General features: G+C 52.7%; 2 protein-coding genes across 5 annotated transcripts in view; one reads left to right on the top strand and one right to left on the bottom strand.

Annotated features, from left to right (window-relative positions):
• TP53INP2 (tumor protein p53 inducible nuclear protein 2) overlaps positions 1–17847 on the top strand; it is a 46713-nt gene extending 28866 nt beyond the window's left edge. The window contains exons 2-4 of one of the 3 annotated variants that reach the window (XM_058422659.1): positions 5105–5435; positions 8823–8952; positions 10409–17847. In XM_058422659.1, coding sequence (XP_058278642.1) covers positions 5312–5435; positions 8823–8952; positions 10409–10661 — 507 coding nt within the window. In that variant the 5' untranslated portion in view covers positions 5105–5311 and the 3' untranslated portion in view covers positions 10662–17847. Of the gene's footprint in view, positions 1–5104; positions 5436–8642; positions 10259–10408 lie in introns of those variants that run through there. The other 2 variants (XM_058422658.1, XM_058422660.1) reach the window with 2 other exon arrangements.
• Positions 17848–20829: 2982 nt separating this feature from the next.
• Positions 20830–27072, bottom strand: part of NCOA6 (nuclear receptor coactivator 6) — a 43880-nt gene continuing 37637 nt past the window's right edge. For both annotated transcript variants that reach the window (XM_040080266.1, XM_040080267.2), the window contains exons 15-16: positions 24359–24507; positions 20830–21429 (exon numbers count right to left, since the gene is read on the bottom strand). In XM_040080266.1, the coding sequence (XP_039936200.1) occupies positions 21383–21429; positions 24359–24507 (196 nt within the window). In that variant the 3' untranslated portion in view covers positions 20830–21382. The remainder of the gene's footprint in view (positions 21430–24358; positions 24508–27072) is intronic.

The raw sequence follows: 27072 nt of genomic DNA, 5'->3' as shown, positions 1-27072 counted from the left end.
AATGAGGCACAGATTGACTTCAATCCCCTGTCAGGGACACAGCCGGTGCCTCCTGCGCTGCAGTTCCCATTGAGGCTGCCAGCCCTCCATGGCCTGCTGTAAACAGGGCAAATGTTTGCTTCAGGGAAAGCAGAGGCTTTCCAAATACCTGGATAAACTTCAGACCTTGATCTGCCGCTGGCTGTCCCAGCCAGAGAAGTGCTTGGTGGAAGCTGTAGAGATGGAGGTGGCACGTGGCCATCTCACTGTCTGGGCAGGAGCTGGCCAAGGAGTCTCTTGCCTTGTGAAGGGCTGAGCAGGTCACCCTGAGCCCTCCACGAGGATGGAGAAGCTTGGTGGCTGCCAGGGAGGGTCTGGAGCAGCCCAAGGCCAGGAGCTGCTCCCTTCTAGGAGGGTGGGAGATTGCAGACTCACAGAATGGTTGGGGTTGGAAGGGACCTTACAGAGTATCTCATCCCTGCCATGGGCAGGGACACCTTCCCCTATCCCAGGTTGCTCCAAGCCCCATCCATCCTGGCCTTGAACACTTCCAGGGATCCAGGGGCAGCCACAGCTTCTCTGGGCACCCTGTGCCAGAGCGTCACCACCCTCACAAGGTAAAACCTCCCCAGCATCCCATCTATTCCTGCCTCTGGCAGGGGGAAGCCACTCCCCCTTGTCCTGGCATTCCATCCCATGTCCCCAGTCCCTCTCCAGCTCTCCTGGAGCCCCTTCAGGCACTGGAAGGAGCTCTCCAGTCTCCCTGGAGCCTTCTTCTCTCCAAGTGAACACCCCCAGCTATCCCAGCCTGTCTGAGTGCTGAGGGACTCCAGCCCTTGGAGCACCTTTGTGGCCAGCTCTGGACTCACTCCAGCAGCTCCACATCCTTCTTAAGCTGGGTCCCCAGGGCTGGAGGCAGCTCTGCAGGGGTCTCACCTGAGTGGGCAGAGGGGCAGAATCCCCCCAGCACAGGGTTGGTTTCTGGGCTGTCAGTGCCCATGGCCAGGTCACATCCAATCTGTCCCCACCAGTACCCCCAGGTCCTTCTCCCAGGGCTTCTCTCAACCCACCCAGCCCCTGGCCTGTGCTGGGGGTGCCCTGACCCAGGTGCAGGACCTTGCACTTGGCCTGGTTGAACTCCATGAGGTTCACATGAGCCCACTCCTGCAGCCTGCCCAGGGCCCTCTGGGTGCCCCATCCCTTCTGTCTGCTGAATTGACTGCTCTACACAGTTCAGTGTCATCCATGAGCCTGCTGCGAGTTTTGGAGATGAGAGCTTCATCCTGCTGCTTTAACCCGAGTTTTTCAGAGGAGACAGGCTAAAGTGAGGGGGAGGATTAATGCTCATTTTTGCCCTTGCCTGCATTTTGGCCATGCTCCTGCCTTCATCCTGCAGGTTTGATCCTGAAGGCTGCCTCCTGCAGCTCCCTGGGTACCACCATGGGGCTGATCCTGCCACTGTAGCCCACCCATGGCACAGACTCCCTTGCACCAGGAAGGGGGTCAGGGCCACCCCACGTTCCCTGGCTCGGGGAGGGTGATAGCTGGAGACTTACTTGAATTCTTTCGCAAATCATCCTTTAAAATGATCCATTTCAAATTTTGTTCTTAGGGGAGCTTTTAACTCCCACTTCCTTCAGAGCTATGGCAGCTGCCTGTGGACTCCTGTGCCTTAACCTAAGAAGTTAAATTTGGGAGAGGGGACAATCAAAAGTAATAGTGTCTGTTGTGTCTTCAGAAAAGACAGATTGCCTCTGGGTTGGGGTGGGTACCTGGGGAGCCCAGGCACCTTACTCTCCCCACCTGCATCCTGCAGTTTTCTGTGGACCGGTCCCTAAGCAGGCAAGTCCTCTGAGCTGTTTCTGGGGATCAGCTTTCCTACTGTCCTGTGAAAGCTTGTGGCATAATTTAACAAAGGAACACTGAAAGGTTTTGACTGTGTCATCGGTCATTTGACTTTGAGATTGCTCTGGAGGATGAGCCCCTTGGAGGGGGCTCCCAAAGCCAAGCCTGCGGGGCATGGGAAGCACTCACTGGAGTGACACATTCCAGGTGGACTTTGCTTAGGCAACGGGGAAAATCCCTGCCTGACTCAGCCCCTGGCCTGTGGTAGCTGCTTGGGTGCTTTTCTGGGTGACCTTCCCCTGGCAGCCAGACTGGGGCCACTGTCTTCCCCTGTCCCTGTGTGCCAGATCTTGGCCCCAGCTCTGCTGCTGGCTGACATCCATATCTAGGCGAGGTAAAACAATGACAATTGCATGAGGTAAGTGACGAGCATCGACAGTGTCCTCTTAGTGTGGTGAGCTTGGGGCACAGCACAGGAGGCCCTGCTGTCCCCAGCCCTTTGTGTCATCCTGAGGATCTGCCTGGTGACGCTGGGGTCGGCTTTGGCTCAGCACTTCTGCCAGCCTGGCAATGCCCCAGCTCAAAAAGCACATGAAGCCACTCCTAGCCTCACACTGAGCCAGGGCCGTGGTGGTCTTGGGGACCGTCCCTCTGTGATCCCTGTACCTGCCACGAGCTGCCCCGGTCCCTCCTGCCCGGGCACCTGGGGACGAGCAAACAGTGGAGACTGGGACATCACCAGTGGGGACTGGGAGCTGTGGAGTTTCTGCACAATTAGATATTTAATAAACTTCTTAAAAATTATTAGTCATGTCATATTATAAGATATTTACTGACTTATTAGTCAGTAAATATCTTATAATATAAGTCAGTGAGTGCTCAGGCTGATGCCAGGTTTCCAGGCTGAGCTGGCAGGATGGAGCTGTGGCTGTGTGCCACGGCCCTCAGGGCTGGCCAGGGTGGCCTTTGCCAGCCTGGCCCGGTGGGGATGGATGCACATGGACATCCTATGGGAAGGAACTCCCACTGTGCTGGGCGTGGAGCATGCCAGAGTCCATTCAAAGCCCAGCTGGGCACCAGCTCCTCTTTGTGTTGTTTCCCTAACTTATATTATGCTTTAATGATCCAGGTAAAGGAGGTGTCTGGCTGATTTAATTGATAGCACTGGAGGGTAACAGAATGGCTGTGGTGGTTGTGGGGTCAGAGGAGCAACTCTGTCATGTCTCAGTGCCCAAACCCTCCCTGCTCAGTGCCTCCAGGGAAGCCAGAGACCCTGTCAGGACACAGAGCAGAGTTCTCCCTGGTGAACTCTCTCCTATTCTCCCTGGTGAGAGGCTCCACGAGCCTCAGCTGAGCCATCGCAGAGTGAGTGGGAAGCACTACAGTCTGCAGTGAGGCATGGCTGTGGCTCATGGCCTGCCTTGTGCCTCTGGGGCAACTGAAGTCACCAGGGACTTGAGACCTGCTCTGGGGGACAGGTAGTGTCACACTGCTGCCCTGGCCATGCCAGGGAGGGAGAGCTGGGTGTTGCAGGGCTGCTTCGTGCTCCATCACTCCCTTCTGCATCTGGAAGTGTCAGAGATCAGAGCCCCTGAGGTCCAGGGGATCCCATCCAGGGGAAGGGCTCCTTTGATTTCTCCTTTTCTGCATTGTAGAGCAGATGTTGTTGTTCCCTTAGCATCTGAGAGACTGCAAAAGGCACTGCCATCCCACAGGGATGAATTAAAGAGTACCTGAGCCCCAGAGCTGCAGTGCCCAGGCCAGCCACCTTCCCAGGGTGCTGGGGCTGAGGAAGCCACTTCATGGGGCAGCAGGGCTGAGCTGGAACTTGACCTGCTGGAGAACTGGGCTGTGTGTGGACACGTGGTGCCTCCTGTACCTGCCCATTCCACCCTGCCTAGAGCAGATGGAATTTCCCCTGGGCGGAGGATCACTCAAGCTCCACAGCCCCTTGGTTGACAGGGCCCTGAACTGGGGCTTTGCTGTGAAATGGGGATTTACACTTTAAATGCACCCACATCAGTGTGCCAAGCACAGCAGCACCCAGCTGTTCCCTCTCACTGCACTGAGCTCCTGATGGCCACTCTGTGGCCTTTTAATGCCCTTTTAATGTCTCTAGACCAAGAGACACACAAACAACACAAAGCACTGTTTGGCTGCCATTCCTGTGCCTTGCAGGAGCTTGGCAGTCATTAATGAAATTAATGAGTGCTGAACTCCCCCCACACTAGAGGGAATCTGCTTTCCCAGGGATAAAACAGTGATGAGCTGAGCAGAGGTAAAGCAGAGACCCACAAATGGCTGGGATGAGAGGCTGGATGTGAATAACAGTGTGTGCTGGCAGCCAGAGAGCCAACAGCACCCTGGGCTTGTCCCCTCAGTGTGGGCAGCAGATGGAGGGGGATTCTTCCCCTCTACCCACTCAGGTGAGACCCCTGCAGAGCTGCCTCCAGCCCTGGGGACCCAGCATAAGAAGGATGTGGAGCTGCTGGAGTGAGTCCAGAGCTGGCCACAAAGGTGCTCCAAGGGCTGGAGTCCCTCAGCACTCAGACAGGCTGGGATAGCTGGGGGTGTTCACTTGGAGAAGTGGAACCTTAGAGCTCTTTCCAGGGCCTAAAGAGGCTCCAAGGGATCTAGAAAGGGACTTTGGAAAAGGGACTGGAGAGACAGGACAAGGGAATGGCTTCCCATTGGGAGAGGGCAGGGATAGTTTGGATATTGGGAAGGAATTGTAACCCCTGACGGTGGGGAGGCTCTGGCACAGGTTGCCCAGAGAAGTTGTGACTACTCCATCTCTGGAAGTGTCCAAGGCCAGGTTGGACAGGGCCTGGAGGAGGCTGGGACAGTGGAAGGTGTCCCTGGCCATGGCAGGGGAGTGGAATGAGATGAGCCTTTAAGGCCCCTCCCAATCCAAACCAGTCTGGGATTCTGTGACAATGCTGTCCTCGCCCTGCCTGCTGTGGGGAACTTGGCATGTTTGCCTGATTTAGGGACAGTGTCTGCTCTGTCCCTGCCAGCTCCTGGAGATGGGTCTCCTGGGACACCCCACCCATGAGGACGGGGACACAATGGGGGGCTTGATGCAGGTGGGGGCTGCAGGGCACAGGCACCCAGCCCTTCTCTGTTGCTTTCAGATACAACACCAGCTGGGACAGCCCATGGCACAGATCAGAGTCACCTTTTTGCTGTCCCCTTGAGCCCATCCGAGCCCCTGGGATGCAGGAGGGCCACACTGCCAGCCTGTTTTAATGTGCTGTTCCTTTTTCTCTCCCTTTTACAGGCCTTTGCACTGAAGCCGAGTGAAGAACCTCACAATTGCGCTGCACAGCACTTAGCTCTGATTTCTCTGGCAGCCAAACACCTCTGTCACTGAGACCTCGAGGGCTCTTTTTCCCTTCCCTGCCCATATCTTCTCTGTCTGTGCTTGGAAGCTGGTGCCCAGCAGTAGCTCTATCTCCCTGTCCATCCTGCTGGACCACTCCCCACCATGTTTCAGCGTCTCACCAGCCTCTTCTTCAGTGACAGCAACACGCCAGAGGGCCTGGAGGAGCCCAAACCCTTTGTCGAGGAAGAGGAGGAGGAGGATGGCTGGCTCATAATTGATCTTGCAGGTGAGGAAAGCAATAGTACCGGCTTCCCACAGCCTGTGCTGCACCTTGTCTCTCCAGAGCTGGGCAAACCCTTGAGATGTCAGCAGATGAGCTTACACCACATGGGAACAGCTCTACCCTTCATCTTTTCTCCTCTGGTCCCCATGCTCTGCCCACGGTGCCCAGGCCTGTGGTCACTGCAGCAGCCCCTGACCTGCTCCTCCTTTTTTCCTTTCCTCTCCTGGTGATGGTTCTCAACTTTCTGCCAGCGAGGGAGCAGCGTCAGTATTTCCAGCTGGTGTTGCTGCTGCCCAGAAGCCTCCAGGTGCCTCCATGCCAGAAGGGGACCCTGGCAAGGCACCAGCCAGGGAGATCACCCAGAGTTTTGGTGTGATCCTGCCCACAGGGGTCGGTGGGGTGGGGGACTCAGCCCTGGCAGGCTCTACCACTGGCTGTGGCACTGCCATGGCCTTGGCTGAGCTGTGCCCTGGACAGCACTTTTCCAGGAAGAGCCAAGATCAGCTGCTCCCTGCCCTGCCCCTGCTGAAAGCAAACAAGGAGCCTGTTTCCCTGGGAGACCCTAGTCCTGGGGTGCTGGTGGGGGGGGTGAGATTGTCCCCATGTGAGGGCAGGTGGCAGTGGTGCCTGCTTGTCCCACCTGGGGATGTGCCACCAGGGATCTGGCCATGTTTGGATCATTTGAGAGGAGTAAATCTCGGCTCCATGGGGGTTATCTTCCCAAATTATTCCCCCTGCCCATGCCAAGCACAAGGGATGTCTGGCACCAGGTGCCTGTACCTAGAGAGCCCACAGGGCCTGTACCCAGAGCCATCAGAGCCCTGTCTGACACTAACCAGGCAGACTGAATTCCTCCTGTGCATATCTTCTCCAGCTCTGTTCAGACCTTGGGAGTTTCTCTTGTAGATTGATGACTCAGCCAATTGCAATGATGTTTTTACGACATTTCTTTGCAAGTCCAGCAGCAGTCAGAGACAAACCCTCCTGCCTGTGCAGGAGTTCCTGGTGGCCGTGCTCTGCTTTTGTGGCCCCTGGTTGGTTGTGACACCCCAGCTTAGGGGACCACAGACCTGCAGGTTTAGGAGAGTTTTGTCCTCCCTCTTACAGGCAGCAGGTCTCTGAGCAGATGTTCCCTGCCTGTTCCCCATGCTTGTTTTTGTGATTTGAGTTATTTGTTAGGGTTTTTTTCCCATATGCAGTGACCTGGAGAGGTGACCAAAGCAGGGACAAGACTGGGAAGGGGGAGAGGGCCAGCCCCACACCTTGTGGGAGCACTGTGGAGAGCTGCTGGAAGTGATGGGTGGTGTGGGCATGGGCAGCTGTGGAGGCTTCCCTGTCCTCTGGGTATTCAGGTGACCATCCAGGGAGGGTCGGGGCAGTGCCATGGCAGGGGGTTCTTTCAAGAAGGTCCCTGGAGCAGTGGGCATGCAGCTGGCAGCAGGTGCAGTGAGCCTAAAGCATGCCAGGAAAAGCCAGGAGCTTCCCCAGCCTGACAAACGCTATGCTGTGCCCTGATCCCTGGGTCAAGACTGCAGATGGCTCAGAGGGGACCAGGGCTTGACTCTGGCACAAAACACTTCCGTGTTTTTCCAGCGAAGTGCCTCGGCTCTCAGTGCAGCGCTGGCTTCCAGCAACGTCTGCCAGTGAATGCCACGCCACTGCTAATTCAGCTGCAGTCTGTTCCCACAGCTGTCCCTGAGCAGTGAGGGATTCACTTTCAGCCCTGTTTCTGGGGCTTGAGTTATACCAAACACTCCAAGAACCAAACCCAGAGACTCCACCCTTCCCCTTGGAGCTGTGGTGGCCAGCAGCAGCTCCCAGCCTGGCTCCCTCCCAGCAGCAGAGAGGCAACTTAGAGAACCTCTGGATTCAGCCCCTGTCAGCCTGGTCATTGCTCCCTGTGCTGCAAAGTGCACCCGAATTACTCAGACCTTCCCGGGATGTTTCTGATGCTATTCTTGCTCCCTTGCTTAGCCTGGTCCTGCTCAGCACCCAGGGAGAGAGCAAAGAGCATTTCCCAGGATGTGGCTGCATCACAGAGGTACTTGGGGATCCCAAAATACTGCTTTGCGATATTAAAATCCACCTTGGCAAAGGATGGGCACAGGGCAGTCCCTCGCTCTCCGTGCCCAGAGACCGCTGCTGTGGGAGCGCTGCTCCAGCCGGGCTCGGTGGCTGTCTCCAGGCTGACAAACAATCTCCAGCCTGGCATGTCAACAACTATTAATAGACTGATATCCCCTGACCTGGAGAAAGACATTCTCGTGTTTGCAAGGCCAACTGTGGCCTGTCTTAAGCCCTGGGCTGGGGCATCAGCTGCAGGAGGAGCTGGGGATGCACCGAGCCAGCAATACCCAGCCCCATGCTCTGTGTTTCTCCACGCAAGAACAGATTCATGTGTGCTTCCTCCTGCTCCCTCACCCAGCTGCAGGGTCCATATAGACACTGCACTGCCTCCCCCCTCCCCAGTTCCCTCAAATCCCCCGATGAGTCTGGGAATGGGTGTGGGCATCCCCACATTTGGTGCATGCTCCCTCCCCATTACAGCACCAGTAGTTCCAAGCACAGCCTAGAAAAGCACCGGCCCCGGGTGCTGTTGCCAGGTAGAGATGAGGAAGGGAAGGCAAAGGAGGCTGGAGGGTGTCAGCTTCTGAATCAGCCACTCAAAATTTGGCCTCTGACAGGCTGGAGTTGAAGGCACAGTGAAAACGTTTGCTGAAGAATTTATTCCCATGATTTCTTCCAGAGAAAAGGTGTGGACTGTTTTTCCACTCTGTGTGTGCTTGGTTTCCATGTTTGCGGAGCGCTGGGCGGTGTTTGTGAGCACAGGCGTGTCGGCGTTCCCCCGGCCCGGCTCGGCCCCGCTCAGGTGCCATCAGAACGGGGAAAGGAGCGTTTTTCACTGCCTGAACTTACTGTCTCTTTTTGAGAAGGAAAAAAACCCCCACTACTGCAGTGAACCTTGCTAGTCTCCCGGCCCCGTGGTTCAGCTTGTCCGAGCAGAGCCGTTCCCACGCCGGGTCCCCGGAGCGGGCGGTTCTGGCCGGGGCGCGGCGCCGGGCCCGGGCGGAGCGGTGTGGTGGCGGTGTGTGTCTCTCGCACTAACGATGCCCCTTTCTCTCCCCCTCCCTCCCTCCCTCCCCACTGTACATGGTATGTGTGTGTGTCCCCGCTGTGCCCCGCATGGCTCTGCACCCCCCTCTCCCCCAGGCAGCCGTGCCCGCCCCGGCCCCGCCCGGCGCCCGGGTGCTGGCGGTACCGGGCGCTCGGTGCGACCCCGCCCGACACCTCCCGGTCCGCCACCGCCGCCGGCCGCTTCCCCGGCTCCGGCCGGTCCCTGCTTGATGGACGAGAGTTGGTTTGTCACCCCTCCCCCCTGTTTTACTGCAGAGGAGCCCGGCCCCGACGGCGTGGGGAGCAGCCCCATGGAGGACCTGCTCATCGAGCACCCCAGCATGTCCGTCTACGTGACCAGCACCCTCGAGGTGGATGGGGAGGGCCCCGAGGACGATGCTGCAGAGTGAGTGCACTCTGAGGTTGTTTGGGGAACCAGCAGCCAATGAGGGACCGGGGGTGGATGGTCAGTCCTGGTCATCCCCACCTACACCCAGGACTGTTTCACCCGTGGACATAGTGAGGCAGTGGGGGACATCCGTGTCCTCACGCCCGCCTCAGGGAACACCCTGCATATCTGGCAGGGTGCCCCAGCTGGCCCCATGCACGGCTGGCAGCCCCCGTGTCCCAAAATCCTCTGCTAAAGGTGTCTCAGTAGCATATTTGGATGGCCATGGCTGCAGGACATGAGCTTGGCACTGGGCTGTGGTGGGAGAGGGCTGTGTTCATCTCCCCTGCCCTTAGCAGGGTCTCCTGGCACAGCCACCTGTGTCAAGGCCGCTCCTGCCAATGCCAGTGCCACCTGTCCGGGGGGTTTTCCAGGCAGGGCTTACACTGGGGGTTTGCATAGGTATGGCCCAAGCAAGGCAAACCCAATGGGACAGGGTGACCTGTGGGCACAGTGGCCCCCTGAAGACCCCTAGGTCCCCCAGGGAGGAGGGTGCTGCAGCCCCCTCTCAATTCCCCACCTGGCCCCAGACTGGCCCAGCACGGGGGTATTCCACAGCTGTGGGGAGTGGGACACCACCAGCTTCTCCTTGCCCCAAACCCCAGCTTAGTGGTGGGGAAATTAAACAGAAATGCCCAAAATGGCTCCTTTCCCCCCAGGCCTGTGGGCTGGAGCCCTCCACACCTATTCCTGAGGCCACATCCTGGAGCTCTGCCCTCCCTCCAGGGCTGCTCTCCACAGCCCAGCAGCCCCCAGGATAAACCCGGAGCATGCCTATGCTCAGCCCGACTTCTGTGGGACAAGCCCTGGCTGCCACTGTGCCGTGGGGTCCCTGCTGTCCCCTCAGTCCCAGCCCTCCAACACCTCCCCTAGAGCTCCTCAGCGGGGCAGAGGAGGAGTAAGAATTCGGGATGAGCCCTGCTCCAGAACAGGAGAAACCGCTCCTGGTTAGAGGGCAGCATTCCTAGTTGGGAGGCGCTATTCTTGGCTAGAGAACACCATTCCTGGTTAGATGACACTGGTCCTGGCTAGTGGACACCATTCCTGTCTAGGTGACACCATTCCTTCAGGACTACTCTCTTTCCAAAATCTCCCTGAGGGCCAGAGCTTGATGTCCAGAGCTTCGGGAGCTCCTCAGTGCTGGAGGGGACAGAGAAGGGCTAAAGGGAGCCCAAGACTAACCAAGGCTCCAAAGGGATCACAGTGGGATGGAGACAGACCAGGCTCAAGGGACTTAAGCGTGGGGTTCCCGGTGGTGGTTGGATTTTTCGGGCGTTGCTGGAGCATCCCTCCCCCGGGCAGGCGGCGGGGGCGGGCGAGCCGCTCCGGGGCGGGCCGTGCGGGCCGGGGGTCGGAGCCGCCTGCCGGGCCGGGCCGGGGCGGGGCCGTGGCGCTGACCCCGCTGTCTCCGCAGGGACGTTCCGGAGCCGCGGCCGGAGCCGCCGGCGTTGCAGCACAGCCGGGCGCTGGCGGCGAAGGCGGCGGCGCTGGACAAGGCGGGGCAGGCGCAGCGGGCGCAGCGGGCCAAGCAGTGTGCGGAGCGGCACCGCCTGGGCCAGAAGGCGCTGCAGCGGCAGAACCGGGCCCGGCAGCGCCCGCCCCGCCGCGCCAAGCAGCTCCCGGGCGCCTTCGTCCACCAGCCCTGCCAGCGCCACTGCAACTACTGACCTCGCTCCGCTGCCCGGGGGCTCCTCCCGGCCGGCCCCGGCCCCGGCCCCGGGAGCGCGGCCCCCGCGGACATCGGGGACCCGGCGGCGGCTTCGCTCCGCGCCCCGCGCCCGCACGCCTGGCCCGCACTCCGCATCTTCCTCACCTCGCCCCTCACCTCGCCCCTCGCCCTCGATGCCGTCTGGGCCGCGACCCCCGGAGCCGCCGGCGTGGAAGGCCGCGCCAGCCCTCCCCGGCAGCCTCGACGGCCTTCGCTTGGGAAATCGGTGTTCCCAGTGAAATCCTGAAATCCGCCTGTTCCCGGTGAAACCTGTTTGTCCTGACAAGCCTGTGACATCAGTGCCTTTCCTCACATCATGACTCCGTGTGCAGCCTGGCTGGGATGTCACAGAGACGCCGAGCAGGAATGACAGGAGCAATGAAGCCACAAGATTTTAGGAAAATCTCATCGATGACACTAAATAATGCTTCTGCCCTGCAAAACCAGCAAATACTCTACTCCCTCCTTGATTTATTAGCTACATTTTTACCGTGATAAGATAACCCCCCCACTGCCAGTCCCGAGAGGGCTTGTGGTTGAAAGCGCCGGTGGAATCTCCGTGGCCGGGTCAGCCAGATAGCTCCTGGTGCCTCATGGTGTTTTTTTAAAATCAACCTTAAAAGGAATCTCAGGAATCAAAGCACCGTCCCAGCGCCGCACCGGAGCCCTTGGTTACCGTGCCAGGAAAGGTGGCCAGCCTGGGGTGGCATCACCGTGGCTGGTGGTCCCATCTGAGCGAGCCCCTTCCTCCTGGAGCCAGTCACCCGCCCCACCACACCTGTATCCCTGTGGATACGCCTGTATATGTGTGTGTATATATTTCTCTCTGTACCTTGCACTCAGAAGAGGCACTGTTAAGCCGAGGAGTTTTGTCTGCCTGGTGTCACTCCCCAGGAGGGGAGAGGAGGCAGCGATCTGCACAGCTTCCCTGAGGTGGTCAAAGCACGTCCGTGGTGGTGAAGAGATGCTGAAGAGGAGGCCAGAGGGAAGAGGCTGAAGTAAGGACAGTGATGGATCTGGGAGTCACTGCAATGTGTCAGGATGGGGGAGGCCTGAGTGGGAGGATTGCTGCAACAGGAGCTGTAACAGAAGCATCTTCTTTCCCCCCTAAAAATGGCATCCTTTCCCATGAAGAGCCAAATTCCACTGCTAGGTGATGCTAATTTTTAATGCAAATCCCTCCTCTCTCTGTGATAGACTCCTTCTGCCTTTGGAAGAACACGGTCCAGGCTTTTCACTGACTCCAGCACCAGCTCCAAATCCAGCAGAAATTTGCTGATCTGCCCCCAGTTCACTCCTTTTAGGAACTGGTTTTGGACCCTGTGCTCTGGGAAAGCATCTTGCTTGTGGCCAGCTCACAGCCTGGATTCCCACCCTCTGAGACAAGAAATACCCCCACAACACTCTAGAAAATTCTGATTTCACCGGAGGTTCTTCCACTCACCATGTTGCATCCCTTAATATCAGCCGGGGACCTGTGGTGAGCCCAAGCTGAGACAGCTGATAGTTATTAATTCTTTTAATGAGATTAAAGCCAAAATGAACCTTCTTAGTAGCAACAGCCCCTAGCTCTGGGCCAGGGAGCCTGGTCTGCAGTATCCAGCTGCTGCTGCTCAGCTGCAGCATTTCCCCTTCACTCCACTGCCTCGGCACTCCCAAAAGCACAGAGTGGGGAACTCCGTGCCCTCGGCATTGCCCCATCCTCCTTGGGCCTTGTGGCAACCTCTGTCCCTCACCAAGCCTGAGACCACACTGAGATCACCCTGTTCCGTCCCTGGTGTCTTCTTGGTGAAGAGACTGACATCTCCTGACTCCAGGAGAGCGTTTACATCCTTTGACTTCCTGGGCTTCACACTCAATGCCTTTTTTTTCCCCTGCAGTGATGCCTGGGATGGACTGGGAGCAGGGCATGTGCAGGGACACTGGCACAGATGCTGGGACAGCAGGTAGGGGCTGAGCCTGAGCTTTCCCAGGTGTCTGATGAGGTGCTGCCTTCCCATCCTGCTCTTCCCGTGCCCCTGGAAGCAGCATTGCAGGAAGTGTTTTCTCTCCAGCCCCAACACACATCAAGAAGTGGAGAGGCCGAGCACTGTCCAGCCCCCAGCTTGGTCTCCACTACAAATTCTCCTCCTGCACATCTGAGTTGCTTCCAGTCCCTCCTGAGCACTCCAGAAATCCGAGGCTGGCTGTGACCCCATTGCCCCCTCTGCAGCTCCTAGAGGAACAGGCTAGGGGGACCAGTGGCCCCGAGGCAGATCCTGCCATGTCTCACCTGCCAGGCTCTCCTGTGCCTGCCCAACTGCTGGAAATGGCACCCCAGGAGAAATCCCTCCTGGAAATCCTCCTGTGCTCCCTTCTCATCTGCTGTGAGCCAGAAGCCCTTTGGCCGTGTTCCTGGGGGACTTGTCTCAGCCTGGTACTGTCACCAGCCCCCAGTGCCCACTTCAAACAGGTGATCTTCTTCCTCTGTCCTGGTTTTCAGAAGCAAATTCAAACTCTTTCCGTGCCAGTCTGAGATGTCTTTCATCACTCTGTGCCCAGCCAGCGCAGGAGTTGCAGCAGAACTATTATCACACTTTATATCCAGAGTATGTTTGTAAAGCATTAATAAATTATTAATAATGTTTTCATGAAGAGATTAATCCAGACCTTGAGCCTCTGGTGGGTCACACCACAGCAAATGAGCTCCTGGAAATCCCCTCTGTTGTTTGCACTCTTGCCATGTATTAACACCTAACACGAATCTTGCAAGGCGACTGTCGCCGCCAGTGTGACCCACCCTCCCTGTGCTCCAGCCCAGCTGTGCTTTGCAGAAGACTTGCAGTGTTCTGCTCCTGCCCAGCAGCAAGCACAAGGCCTGGCCTGGTCCCAGGCCTCCTGCCCAGTGCTGCCAGAGCAAGAAAAACCCCTTTTCACTGAGGTTCTTTGTCTCCTCAAATCTTAAAACAAATGAAAGGTGCTTAAAACCAGAACTTCCTGTGTGTGCACCCATTTGCATGTGTAGATATTTCACAGCCCAGTTTGGGTGTTAAGTAGCTTGTTTTGGGGTTGAATTTTTTTAGGGGTTCTTTGGGGGTTTTTTTGCACCCAGTATTTGTGATGGGCTGTGTGGTGCTTCCGATGGGAAGATTCTGGTTTGCAGGGAGCTCTTGGGCTGGTCCTGCTGGAACAGGTGGGGTGAATTTTGCTTTCTTTTCTGTGCTTGTGTCGGGGGGAAACTACAGCATGGACTCAGGGACAAACTAATCTGCTGGGGTCTTTAAAAATGTCTTTTTCCCAGGCTTCTCTGTTAGAATGTGGGGTTTGGTTCTGGGATGCTGGCACATGGGCCTGTGGCAGCATGTGGTGGTGGCAGGAGCTGCAGGATGCTCTGACACTCCTGTGTGGAAAAGCAATTGTGGCCATTCATGGTGAGATCATTTCTGGGCTGCAGCCACCCTTCATTTGTTCATGCCCTTAAAATTCACCTTTATGGCTGAATGTGGCCGGTCCCTTTTCAGACTGGCTTGTGAACAACCAGATACGGATTTTCAGCACTGAGCCTCCGAGGGTCTGAGAGGTGCAGCAGAGCTGTGTGTTACAGCCTGACCCACCACATCACTGGGATCAGGAGACAGCCAGGATAGGGGAAGCCATCGAAATGATCACCTGGAGAAATGGTGATGCAGGCAACTGAAAGAAATTTTTGTATTTCTTGCAATGAAAGCATAAAAAGGGGAAGAACACCCTGTGGAGAGATCTGGGCAAATCCCTGTTCAGTAGCTGCCAGCTTTGCTGGGCAGCGTGTCGGTGCCGGGCTCAGACACCTGAGCTGGCTCAGCCCCAGCTCAGCTTCCCAGCCCCGTACTGGACTCACAGGCTCGGGGGCAGCAGAGCACTGGGACAGGCTGGGGCAGTGCTCTCAGCGATGGCTGGAGCTCGTGAGACTCCTTATGGGGGACAGAATCTTCTCACCACCGATGGCTCCTGTGGTGCAGAGATCTTCTCCAAGTAAGATTTGCATCTGATTGCCTGGTTCTGCTCTGGCTGCCCTGTCCCAGCATGAGGGATGAACCCCCAAAGTGTGATGGGACCAGGAGGGACAGTCCTGCTGGAGAAGTGCCACTCTTGGGACGCATCAGGGCCCCCAGGGCCCCAAGGCCGTGTTTGCTGCACTGGGCAAGGACAGGCTGTGGCCATAGCACACTCAGGACCCCTCACTGGCAGCCACTGCCAAGTTCTCACACTGAATTCTGGCTCTTGCTTGGCACTGCAAGGCTGGAGGGATGCCAGGGGAGTAGGGGCAAAAGTCCTCCTCACCTGTTGCTCTGAAACTTGCATTCACAAATGCTCTTTCTAAGAAACTCTGCTCCAAAAGCTTGGTCTGGAAGGAAAACAATTCTTTCCATGGCAGTCCATGTTTCCTTCTCATTGTGGATCACATAAATGCATGGCTCATCCCAAACATCACTGCTGTGGGAATATTCTTTCTTTAGGTGTGTTTCTAATCAATAATTTTACATGTACATCATAGTACTACTTTTTCCTCTTCTATTCAGCTCTACTGGGGGGAGCAAAATAACCCACTTAGATGTCTTACCACACCAGCAAGAAAAAAAAAAGATGAAAAAATACTCCAATGCGGTTCCAAGCTTGAGTCCCACAGCTTTGCAGTTGCCCCTCTGGATCAGTATCAATTCCATTGCCCTGCATAAAGTGGAAATTAAACTTCGTGTGAATTTATTGAAAAACAAGCGAGTCTCCAAAGATCAAACATCTAATAATTAGGAAAAAGTAAGAAGACATAGGTCACCTCAAGTCAAGAGAAATGGTTCTCAGCATATCTCAGAAGGCCACGCTAAGCCCCACCGCCCTGGGAATGGCTGGTGGCAGTCCTTGAGTCTTCCTGAGTCTCTGGGTTAAAACAAGAGGCCATCCATGTCCAGCTGGTGCTCTGGGGACTCTAGCCACCAGGGATCGTCAGCTGCCACCACTCCCAGCCTCCAGTTTGCTGCTCCTCCTTCGCTGCATGCACTCAGCAATAGCTGCTGGTGGCAGAGGGAAAGCACCAGCAGCCCAGCATCCCCCCAGCTTCTCAGAGCTTCCCCCCAAGCCCTTCTCCACCACTGGACTGTGGTGACCTCCTCAGCACAGCTGCTGGCAGGGACCAGAGCCTGAGGAGGGACAACCCATGGCATTGGCAGCCCCTCCCTCCCTCCGTTTCTCCCAGGTGACTGCCACAGGCAGACCCACCAGGGACAGGAATGGGCTTTCAAAGGGGCTGATCCCCCTCAGGGCTTGTCTTCTTCAAGGTGGAGCTTTCCATCTCTCAGATCTGCTCCATACAAAGTCAATAATCTCCTGTTGTCCTCATGGGCTCCGTCCTCGTCCCATTCCCATTGCTGGAGCGGCTGCCACAGTTTTCCTGAATGTGGCTGTAGGAGCTGGATGCAGCTGTGGGAAAGGCTCTGCCTGCCTGAAGAATCCCTTCTTTGCTGGGAGGTGTCCTCAGACCTATTGGAGATGCCACCTTCTCCTTGCTCATCTCCAGGATCCCAGAGCACTCACCAGCCGTGGGCTCTGGACAGCTGGACGTGGTTGGGCAGGTTCCCTGTTCCATCCTCCATCAATGCATTTCCATCAGCCTTTCTTTTTCTTCTTGAAAAGTTCTGAGTCATTGACTAAACCCATGACCATAATGAGGATGATGAGCAAAGGTGGCTCTGACGTGTGATCGTCGTTTCAGTTCTTCTATGCAGAGTGGGGGCACCCAGGTGTGTTCCCTGACACCTGGGTGACACCTCCTGGGCTGGCAAGGGAGTTGCTTTACCAACCCCATATTTTATGCAGGGGTGCTGCCCCATGCACCAGAGCACAAAAAGAGCTGCAAAGCTTTGATTCTGTTGTAGCTAAACCTGAAAATCCTTCTGCCTTCCACTCTGACCCTATTTCATTACATGGTGGCAGGGGGAAGATTTTATTCTCTGCAAATGGAGGTGAAAACAGCGCAGTAAATTCCACGTGTAGCTTAAAAATGGGATGCACAGGGGGACCCAAAGCTCCTCTGCTCTTTTGCATTCACCTCACGTACCCTTGCTGGGGAGACATGAGCAGCTGTGCCCAAGTCTCAATTGCTATCCTTAGCTTTATGCTTCAGGAAGTCTGGGGATCAGGAAGCAGCACCAGGTGTAGCAGTGAACCAGTAAAATCTCCTCTTGTGTCAGAACTGTGCTTGTACAGAGCCACCGAGCACTGCAATATTCTATCTGTATGTGTACACCCCTGGCATCTGCTTGGAAAACTCATGGCCACACGTGACCCTCTCCCATGAGGGACTGCCTGTACACGTGCCTTCACCCTTTCTCATCGTTTGGCATCTTTTTTTAACAGAATTACAGAACTTGAATAAATCACTGAACTGCAGTTACAAGTCCTATGCAAGAGGCGACCAGGGAGTCAGTTTTTGATATTTCTGTGTTTCTCTGTTGTTTTCAAAGTCACTCGGGGGTTTTTCAGAGAGGCCCAAGAGAATGAATGCTCCGTTTAGCATTTTGGATATACTAAATCTCTTCGGCAGCTTTGAAGAGCTCTAAACCCCAGTTGCTCACCGGGCCACATTTGGAGAGCAAGCAGGAGCAGCAGGACAGACGGGCACCAGGACAGATGGCTGTTCCATGGTTGGAAAGGTTGCCTTAAGCCTTCCCTAAAATGCCCCAGAGAATGTTCGGGTGCCCTCCCGCCCTGTGCCCAGGGCAGCCTGGGCAGAGCAGCTCCCACCCCGGGCCGGACGCCTTATACGTGGCACAGCCGCCACTGGGGATCCCGGAGAAGAGGGAAAAAACAGCCCCACGTTTTCTACATCACCTGTGCTGTAGGACTGAGACCTCGTCTGGAACTGAAGCTAACAAAATCCGTCCTTTTTGTGTGTTTTGTGTTCAGTTGGTGTAAGCAGGGCTCGTAGGGAAGGGGTGTCTCCTCCTTGTAGGACACTGTGTAAACATTTGCCCTGTGTGGACTGCCTGGGATATATTGTGTAGTGTGCCTGTGTGTGTGTAACCTGGTTTTGGTTGTTAGGTTGTAATACTGTCTCTTGACTGAAAAAACCCCTCTAATATAAAGAAAAATCCCAAGAAATAATAAATATATATATATATATATATTTAAAATCTATTTTACGTGTATTCCTCTAAAGCCTGCAAGTAAATCTGTCTGCAAAATGCTTTGGTTTTTAAAAAATGCTTGTAAAAGTCGGTGGTGTGAGAGACAAGTAACAGAAAAACATCTCCTTTGAAGACAAGGACACACAGGAGAGGGGATGGCACAGGCTGAGGGGTTGGATTGGATTTTTTTCCCCTCCCCACTTACAACTCCACAGATAATGACAGAGCTAAAGCAGATGTCGATTGCCCTGAGAAAATCCCAGATCAGCCAATCTCTGCAGCATCAGCTATTTCTCCAAGCACACTGTGAGATGTTCTCAGAGATGCCTCCAAGGTGGTTAAGGGCTTGGAGGAGAGTCTGAGAGCTGGGACTGCCCAGCTTGGAGGAGGTTCAGGGAGATCCTGCCCTGTGTGCAGATTGCTGATGGGGGGAGTGCAGAAAACAGAACTGGAACATTCTCAGTGCAGGGACAGGGTGAGAAGCACAAATTGAAGTTCAGGGAAAAAAAAAAAATTCACTTAAACATAAGAATATGCTTTTCAATGGAAGGGTGGTTGGCCACAGGAGTAGGTTGAGAGGAGATACCCAAGATGAGAGGAGACATGGTTGGGCAGGGGTGGGACAGGGCTTGCCCAGCCCAGTGGCTGTGCCAGCTCCTCCAGCAGAGCCAAGCCGAGGAGACACTGATGATCCCCCAGCTGCTGGGAAAAGCACTTCAAAGAAACGTTAGGTTAGATATTGGGAATGAAAGAAAATAGCTGGGAGTGAACTTTCATGGCTTTGATAAAACTTCTTGTGGGAAAATCAAATTTGGTAGCTGGAGAAAAAGCCTAGGGTTATTTGGCATGGATGGAGCTCAGCAGGTTCAGTCCAACATCCTGCTCACAGCAGGGTAAATACTGAATTCAGACCACATTGTACAGGGCTTTGTTCAGCCAATGCTTGAAGTTCTCCAAAGAGAGAGATCCTGCCACTTCATCCCAGAGGGAATAGTTTCTTCTGCTCAGTGAGAACCTCCTCTCTTTCCGCTTTTCCTGGTGGTGCCCATCCCTTTCTCCCAGCTCGCATCTCTATAAAATCCTGGCTCCATCTTCTCCAGAGCACGAAGAGCAATGGAGCCCATCCCCCTCAATATCTCCTTTTTGCCAGGTGTCCCAGCCTCAGGCTATCCTGGTGGCCCTCTCTTGTGTCTCCTCTAAATTATCCTCTACATTATCTTGTGGTTGGGTGGGAGGTGGAAACCAGGTGATAACATTCCAGATCCCCAAATGCCAAGGGGAGCAATCACTTCCCTGCCTCATGGGCTGCCCTCCCTGCCCATAGCCTGACTCAGCTCTCCCCCAGGGCTCGACTGTGAGCCGAAGTCCAGCACTGCTCAGACCGGTACAGGAGCCCTTTGCTCCTTCCAAGGCTTCTTCCTAGTGATAGGATCTTGCAGTTCTTCTTTCCCAAGGTCCATGTCCCTGTAAATGGTGATCCTGACCTCAAGCTTATCTGCTCCCCACAGTGTATTTCCCACAAACTGAAGCACATCCCCTCTCTTCCCCTGGTTTATTGGTGTGTGGACCTTTTCTGTGAAGACTTTCCAGTTTCATGGACTTTGTCTTCATTCTCCAAAGCTTCCCACCCAACCTGAGCAGCAACAGGAGCAGCGAGGCCAAGCACAGAGCAGGGTGAGCCCAAACAGAGAGCAGGGGCCCAGCAAAGATAAAGGGGCTCCCGATACTCACATCAGCTGTGCCTGAGCAGGGACATGGAGCAGGGAGACTCTGGCAGGGAGGATGGAGACACTGAAGAGTGCCTGAAAAGCTGCCTGGTGGGGAAGGCCTTGGGAGTGTTGGTGACAGCAGCTGAACGAAAACCTGGTGTGCCCAGATGGACAAGAGGCCAATGTCACTTGGCCTGCATCAGCCATGGTGTGGCAGCAGGACCAGGGCAGCAACTGTCCCCTGCGCTGGGCACTGGTGAGGCACCTCCAATCCTGGGGACAGTTTTGGGCCCTCATGGCAAGAAAGACATTGAGGGGCTGGAGTGTATCCAGAGAAGGGAACGGGGCTAAGGAAGGGGCTGGAGCACAAGGAGCAGCTGAGAGAGCTGGGGAAGCTCAGTGAGGTCAGGCTCTGCTCCCAGGGAACACGGGACAGGGTGAGAGGAAATTGCCTCAAGCTGCACCAGCAGAGGTTCAGGTTGGATATTGGAGAAAATTTCTTCATGGAAGGGGTTGTCAAGTCCTGATGCAGCTGCTCAGGACAATGGTGGAGTCCCCATTCCTAGAGGGATTTTAAAAAAGTGTGGATGCTGCACCTGCAGACGTGGGTTAGTGGTGGCTTTGGCAGTGCTAGGGGAACAGATGGACTTGATGGTTTTAAAGGACTTTTCCAACCCCAATGATTCTGTGACATCGGCCTCACTCAGTGCCTGTTACCTTGTGCACAAATAGCTAATTCCTGTGATTATAAAAGCCGACAACTTCTATTTCATAACAACTTCTATTTAATCAGCATTTTGAGATACATTATTTTTCAAATTCATCAAGAAAGAGAAGAGGTGGCAATGTGTGTGCACAGAGCTCAGGCTCCGGGCTCTCCCCACAGCTCCCAGGAGCAGCGAGCCTGACCTACTTTCCATGGCAGCACAGCCGATGGCAGCAGAGGGACAGCCGATGGCAGACCAAGGGACACCAGGCTGCTGCCGGGCAGAAGCCTTTACCCCGTGGAATTGGGCCTTTTCCCTGCCTGTTCCCTGTGAGCACCCCCCAGGCTGCCGGGGCTCCTCTGCTCCCTCCACAGCCCCAGGGGCAGCAGGGTGCCCTTCCCGTTCTCCCTTGCTTTCCAGGAACAGCTGCAGCAGTTAATTTGTTTGTGGTTAAACAAATACCTCGATGAAGCTACAGATAAGGAGCTTGCAGGCTTGGAGCTCTAAATAATCCCTCCAATCCTCCTGCTTGGAATGATGCTGCTGTTATTGCTAATAATAATTCAACCCAATTTATAGGACAAGAACATTTATTTAGAGCGTGAGGGATTCCACATTATACAAACCCTTAAATTTATTTTTTGTTTCACTGGTCCATTTCTACAACAAATACATCAGATCTACTGTATAATAAAATTATTTACATTTCCAAACAACACGGGGTTTGTTTATAAACCCTCTGACTGCTATTCACATACAGTACTGAAACAACAGCACATTACATTATTTTAATACCTAAAAATGACAACCCTGTATTCTAACTTGTTTATGAAAAGTGGAAACAAATAAATTTACAATTGTCTTCCCCTCCCCTTCCATTTCATACAAACACATTACCCTAATGTGCTAACCCTGACTTCACTTTTCAAATCCAGGGGGTTTTTGAAGAACCCGGTTTTTATATCTATTTATCCATTTTTTAGAAAAAAAGTCATTTATTTGGAACAGTATAATATTAAAATGACTTACTGTACAGAATTTTATTTAGAAAAGAAAAATCACAGCTCAAAATTGCTATTGGTAAATTCATACTCATTTACAAGTCTCATGTTTCCATGCAGTAATTTACTTGGATTTTCTTCTTTTTGACTGCATTGCACTGGCACTCGTTTCTGAAATCAAGAGAAGAAAAAAAGCATGGATACGCAGTCGGTAAGCCATTCCCCAGAGGGGCACAGATTGCCCTGTCATTTCTCCAAACTCAAACCAGAGCGGAAACCTGTGGAGAGCAGGATTTCCCCAGCACTGGGACTGACTCTTGAGCAGCTGTGACACCCCTGGGCCGTCAGCCCAAGCTGCCCTTGGGACACCGGTGGCGTGAGCTGGACATTGATGCCAACCTAACAGAACAGCCTTTGAAAGAAGAGCCAACTGTTTTTAACTGTCCCCTAAGTGCCAGCCCCCAGGTGCCACAGGAGGAAGCACAGCCCCAGGAGCCGCGGAGTCGGTGCTACACAATCACTCAGGGAGGTGTTTTGGAGCCTGCCATGGCAGTTAACAACCCAGTTGTCTGAGCTCTTGGAAAGTCATTAGAAAACAAGTCTCTGCAGTGTACACTGAGTCACAGGAACACAGCTGATGCAAAAAGACGCAAATGTTAACACCTGCAGGGCCACGGCGACAGCAGATTGCATGGCCAGTGCACTTACCAAGGCACTAAGTTTCCATTTCGAAACAAGAGTAAGGACCAAGGGCATTTGCATCTTTAGATCTTTTTAAAAATGTGATTTTAAACATTGGCAATGTCTCTTTGGCTCTTCATAATGTTTTCCAAAAACTATTGCAGCTGTGTGCATTTTAAGAGTCAAAAGGGAAAAAAATTTCCAAGCCGATCTAAAATTAGAACAGCAGCAGTACAACTCCACAGCTGTTACATGTGGAATGAGAAAAAACAATCAGCATTTCACAATTAAACAAACTCAAAGCTACAGTAAATGCTAAAAGCAGCCTTTGCTGGAAAAGTACTCCAAAAAGGGAAAACACCAGTACAGTACCAGTTTTTGGAAGTGAAACATCCCCACAGGCTTGACTCCAGCCTGGAGCCCTCCAAGCAGCAGGGCTGACTCTGAAGCTGCTTCAGCACCAGCTGTTGCCACCCTTGTTGCTGCTCAAGGCTCCGTGTTTGGGCAGAGGAATGGGCCAGCAGCACTCAGGCCATCTCAGTCCCTTGGGAGCAGCACCAGCACCTCCCCAAACCCTGCACCCCGGAGTGTGCCAGACAGAGCTGACCCTCCCTGTGTGCTCTTCTCTCACAGTGACCCTTCTGCCTGCTCCTTCCTGAGGTTTAGCAACCAAGTTCCTACTCCATCTGGTCAAAGTCTGCTTCTCTTCCCCTGCTGATTTTTTTTTCCCCAATAATGACTTTAAACAGCTTTTGTCTCAAGAGGCTCTCTGTCTCCTCCCAGCCCCACATTCCTTTTACCATGGATTAGGAGGTTTCTCAGGACACAGATAACATAATGAGGATAGGAGCAACCAAACCAGAATAATTGAGCTCTGATTCACTAAAATCTACAACAGAGCAGGCCCAGAAATGGTGGCAAACCAGGTGACACTCCTGGAGGCCACCTCACTAACCTGCAGCCTGTCCCCTGCCCCAGAGCCTGGTTTGGCTCATTGTCCACAGCTCAGGAGCAGCTGTGTGCTCACAGGTAAGGCAGCACTGCCAGCTGTCCCCTGCAAACTGCACCCACGTGTCCAGCAAAGCCCTCGGGCTCTGTGGAAGCTTGGGATGTACAATTTACAAACAAGGGGTTTGTTTACAGAGGTAAATGAATTCCATAGCACAACCCCCTGTGAGAGTTATGGCATTACTGAAATTTGGTGCACTATCCCATTGCCACATTTCCAGAATTTGACGTGTCACTGGTTGCCATCCTTAGGTTTACTCAGTACAGTGTGTGGGGCAGGTCACACGCTCCAGTGCTCCTCAAACACAGGCAGGGATTTTAAACTGGCTTCACATTTTTCCAACTTTTTTTCACAGTCATGAAAGAGAATTTATTTTTACAATACAGACTCAGGTTCTTCTGCACAGTCCTGCCACAAGAAGTAAATGCAATTAAATTCAGCAGTCACAAAAGTGCAGAACATATAGGTTCCCTGTGTAATCTTTGGGAGTCATTGCACAATGACGTAAAGCTGGAATGCTTCTCTGAAACTCTGAAAACACAATATTCTTACCATCACACTTTAGTACCTCCAGTATGAAAATGGTGGCTGAATTCAACTTGACTTCCTCTTATAATCATTTTATATTAATACATCTTTGTTCTGTATATTATCTTTAAAATTGTGGTCGAATGTTGCCTCTTGATGGTCTCTCTCTACTCTCTTGCATAACTTTGGTCCATCAGCATTTTTCTGACCCTTAAACACAAGAAGCTGACAGAATTAGCTTCAGCCTGGCACTGGGCCATGCATATCACACAAATGCTGCATAATTGTTAAAGACTGTAACCTGGGTAGGAGTAAGGTACGTCAGCACCTGCTAATGCCATGGGTTAATAACTTCAGGAGTTCAGATGTTGTTGTGAAGCAGAGCTGAGGCCCTGTGCTAGCACACAGCACTCCCTGACGCTCCTGGCTGCCATCTCAGCAGCCCCTGGAGCGTGCCTCAACCATGGCAATTGACTTGGCAAGAGCTGACCGTGCACTTAGGAAGACTTAAGTCCTGTGTCTTTCTGGCTTCAGGAAAAGGAAAATGTCACTTTTTGATCTGAGTACGGTCCTTCCAACAGCAACATATTTCTGCCAAGAGAATTCAAACAGGCAAGGTGCTGAACACTACGGTGGTGAGTGCTGCAGAAAACAAGTTCCACAGATGTACCAAAGAGGAATTCATATGGGATTTACTGCCAGTGCAGACGTCAGGAAACGCTTCAACACCAACCTGTGGCTAAATCCTTGAAACTAGAGATAAAACACCCAAGGTGTACGAGCTGCAAACCAGTGTTACGAGGCAGCTACTGCCAGGGCAAACACCTGGGGAAGCAGGTTAGGAGCTGCCCTCTCCCCAGGAAGGGTGGCCGTGCATGTTACCTTTAGCTGTGCCCGACGCGGACGAGGGTCGCGAGGATCTCTTGCGCTGTCCGTTCTCTACAGTTTCCTGTGAAGCGGCAGAATCCTCTGTTCTTGAATTTCTTCTACTTGGAGTTTTAGACTTTTCACAATTCTCTTTTGTCTCATTACTAATAAAGTGGGACAAAATATTTCTGATGAAGTGTGAGAAGAATTATGTTTTTCTATGCAAGTCAGACAAGCTGGAGTGTGGCCCGACACAGGTACCAGTTCCGGACTATTAGCACTGAAGATATGAAATGCTAGAGAGATACCAGAAGTTCTAGCAGATGAAGAATGACCTGAGTAAGCCAGAGTATAGTCCATTTCTATCAAAAATTATCAGAGGATACAGAATTGAGAAGTCCTCAAAGAGAATATTTTCAACATTAGAAGACCAAGAAATTAGATGCATTATAAATTGTCTGCTCTGTTTTCCACAGGTGCCACCATTACTGAAGTCTAGGAAAAGCAAACAGGTTACATTAGAGGCTGCTGCAGTATGGGGGTACAGAGTTGAAGTTGCAGACGAACATCAGGAGGAATTAAGAACTCTTCAGGGAATATGCCAACTTTTGGGTTTGCTAAAAAGATTTACTCCATTGATCCAAGTGATTTCTTCACATATTAAAAAAAAAAAAAAATTTAAAATTTTCTTCAAGTTTTAAAGCCTGAAGTCAAAAACTTTTTTTTTTTTTTAACACAAAGCTTTTTCTGCTATAAAATAATTTTAGGTACTGTGGAAATCTGTTTCTTGCCACTGAGCCAATAAAAGAGGGAGTGCTACATTTTGTAATTAAATTCCTCTTTTATTTTAACTCTCTTAGCCCTATAAACTCACCCTGAGCTTTGAGTGTTTTCTCCTTAATACATTACTGCCAGACAATTTCTGGTGACTAAGCAGTTTCAGAAGTTTAAACTAAACTTCCCTCATGTTTCGAATTCAAAGGTAAGTAAGCAACTAAATAAATTATTCTGCTGATCATGGAAAAGAAGAAAGCTTATTTCAGGCCCTCTGGGTGACAACTTGCAGGATTTCAGGAAGGGGTGCCTGAACCAGAGACTGAAGACCCAGCACAGGGTGACCTGTGTGTGACAGAGGTCTCGGTGCAGTGTCACCCTTCAGACAAGTCCTGCTTTGAGGGGAAGGACTCAAACCACACAAACTTTAGTGCTCAGTAACAGAAACCTGAAATAAAACAGTTTCTCGATGGAAGGAGAGACAAACATTCTCAAGGAAGGACACACAGCAGAGGAGACCACAGATTGCAGATTATCTTGGATACAAAATAAATACTGAAATCTGTTTCCCCATAAGGGAGTATTATGGGCCATCATGGATCCCCCAAACAGGTCTCAAACTGGTCTCCTATGGAACTGGGACAGCTGAACCAACAATCACCTACCTCAGAGGACCCCCAGAGGGAAGCAAACAGGCATCAGCATCCTAAGTTCAGTTAGTACAGGTCAATTTAACAGATTCTAGTGACTAAATCCAGAGCTGGGATTGTCTCACAGGAACCAGCACATCACTTCCCTTCTTTTATAGGAGGAAATCAAGTTACTCCAAGTGAAAGTATTCCTAGTGGTTTATGGGTAGCAAGGTTCCCCTAAGGTTTTAAAGGATGCCTTTAAATGGGAATAGGTTTAGATTAGATTTTAGGGAGAAATTGGCACAGGTTGTCCCGAGAAGCTGTGGCTGCCCCATCCCTGAATGTGTGCAAGGCCAGACTGGACAGGGCTTGGAGCAGCCTGGGACAGTGGAAGGTGTCCCTGCCCATGGCAGGAGGAGGAATGAAGGTAAGTTTTAAAGTCCCTTCCCAACAGAACCATCTGTGATTCTATCAAGGTTTGTCCCGTATGGTTCAATTCCAGGAGCCCAAAGCTGCCCACTGTATCAGCCATCACTGGAACGAGTTTGCCTGCAAACTTTCCTTCTTTTCCAGTCTTGCTCAGAAGAGCATCAATCAGAAAAACCCCGAGAATGCCCTTGTGGTAATCTGATCTGCTGTGTGAGTTTGGAGATGGTCACACAAGGACACTTCATTTGGAGAACCTGCTCAGCTGCCAATGTCCCACCTTCAGCTTGTCAGAAAAATTCTGCCCTGAAGAAAACTCACTGTGAAATTTCAGCTTGTCTTTGAAAGATATCAATCCAAATGAAGATAAATATGACTAAATATTCCATTCAGAGCCATTCCTGATCTGAGGAAATGTACTGAATTCCCTCCCTTACAAAGGAAGGCACTCCCTTATCTCCTGAGGAACCCAACAAGGGACTGCCCCTCTTCCCCTGGCCTAGGGGGTCTCTCCACCCATGAGGGCAGTGTCCAAAACCTGGCCAGCTGTGCCAGCACCATTAGCCAAAAACCTCCCCAGGGGCTCTCACTGCCAACTGAGTGAGAGCCTGGGGTGTTTAGAATCATCCAAGTAGATCTTGGAAAGTGTATTTTCTTCTGACAGAACACAACCATTTGAAATAATATCTTTTAATTACTGAATGGCTTAACCAGGACAACATGAATTTTACCTGACTTTCTTATCAAGTTTTGGCAGAGTGTTAAGCAAATAGAGGAAAACTGTTGGAAACAATCCTCAAGGCAGAAGAACAAACTTTTGAAAGTCTTCCTTTCAGAAAACAAACATTTACACGACAGCTAAGCTGCAGGTTCAGGGGGGTTACTTTTGATCTGTTG

The sequence above is a fragment of the Hirundo rustica genome, chromosome 16, assembly GCF_015227805.2.
Source record: "Hirundo rustica isolate bHirRus1 chromosome 16, bHirRus1.pri.v3, whole genome shotgun sequence".
In the NCBI taxonomy this organism is placed as follows: domain Eukaryota; kingdom Metazoa; phylum Chordata; class Aves; order Passeriformes; family Hirundinidae; genus Hirundo; species Hirundo rustica.
The sequence above is the reverse complement of the archived record's forward strand: the minus strand, read 5'-3'. Positions and strand labels throughout refer to the sequence as shown.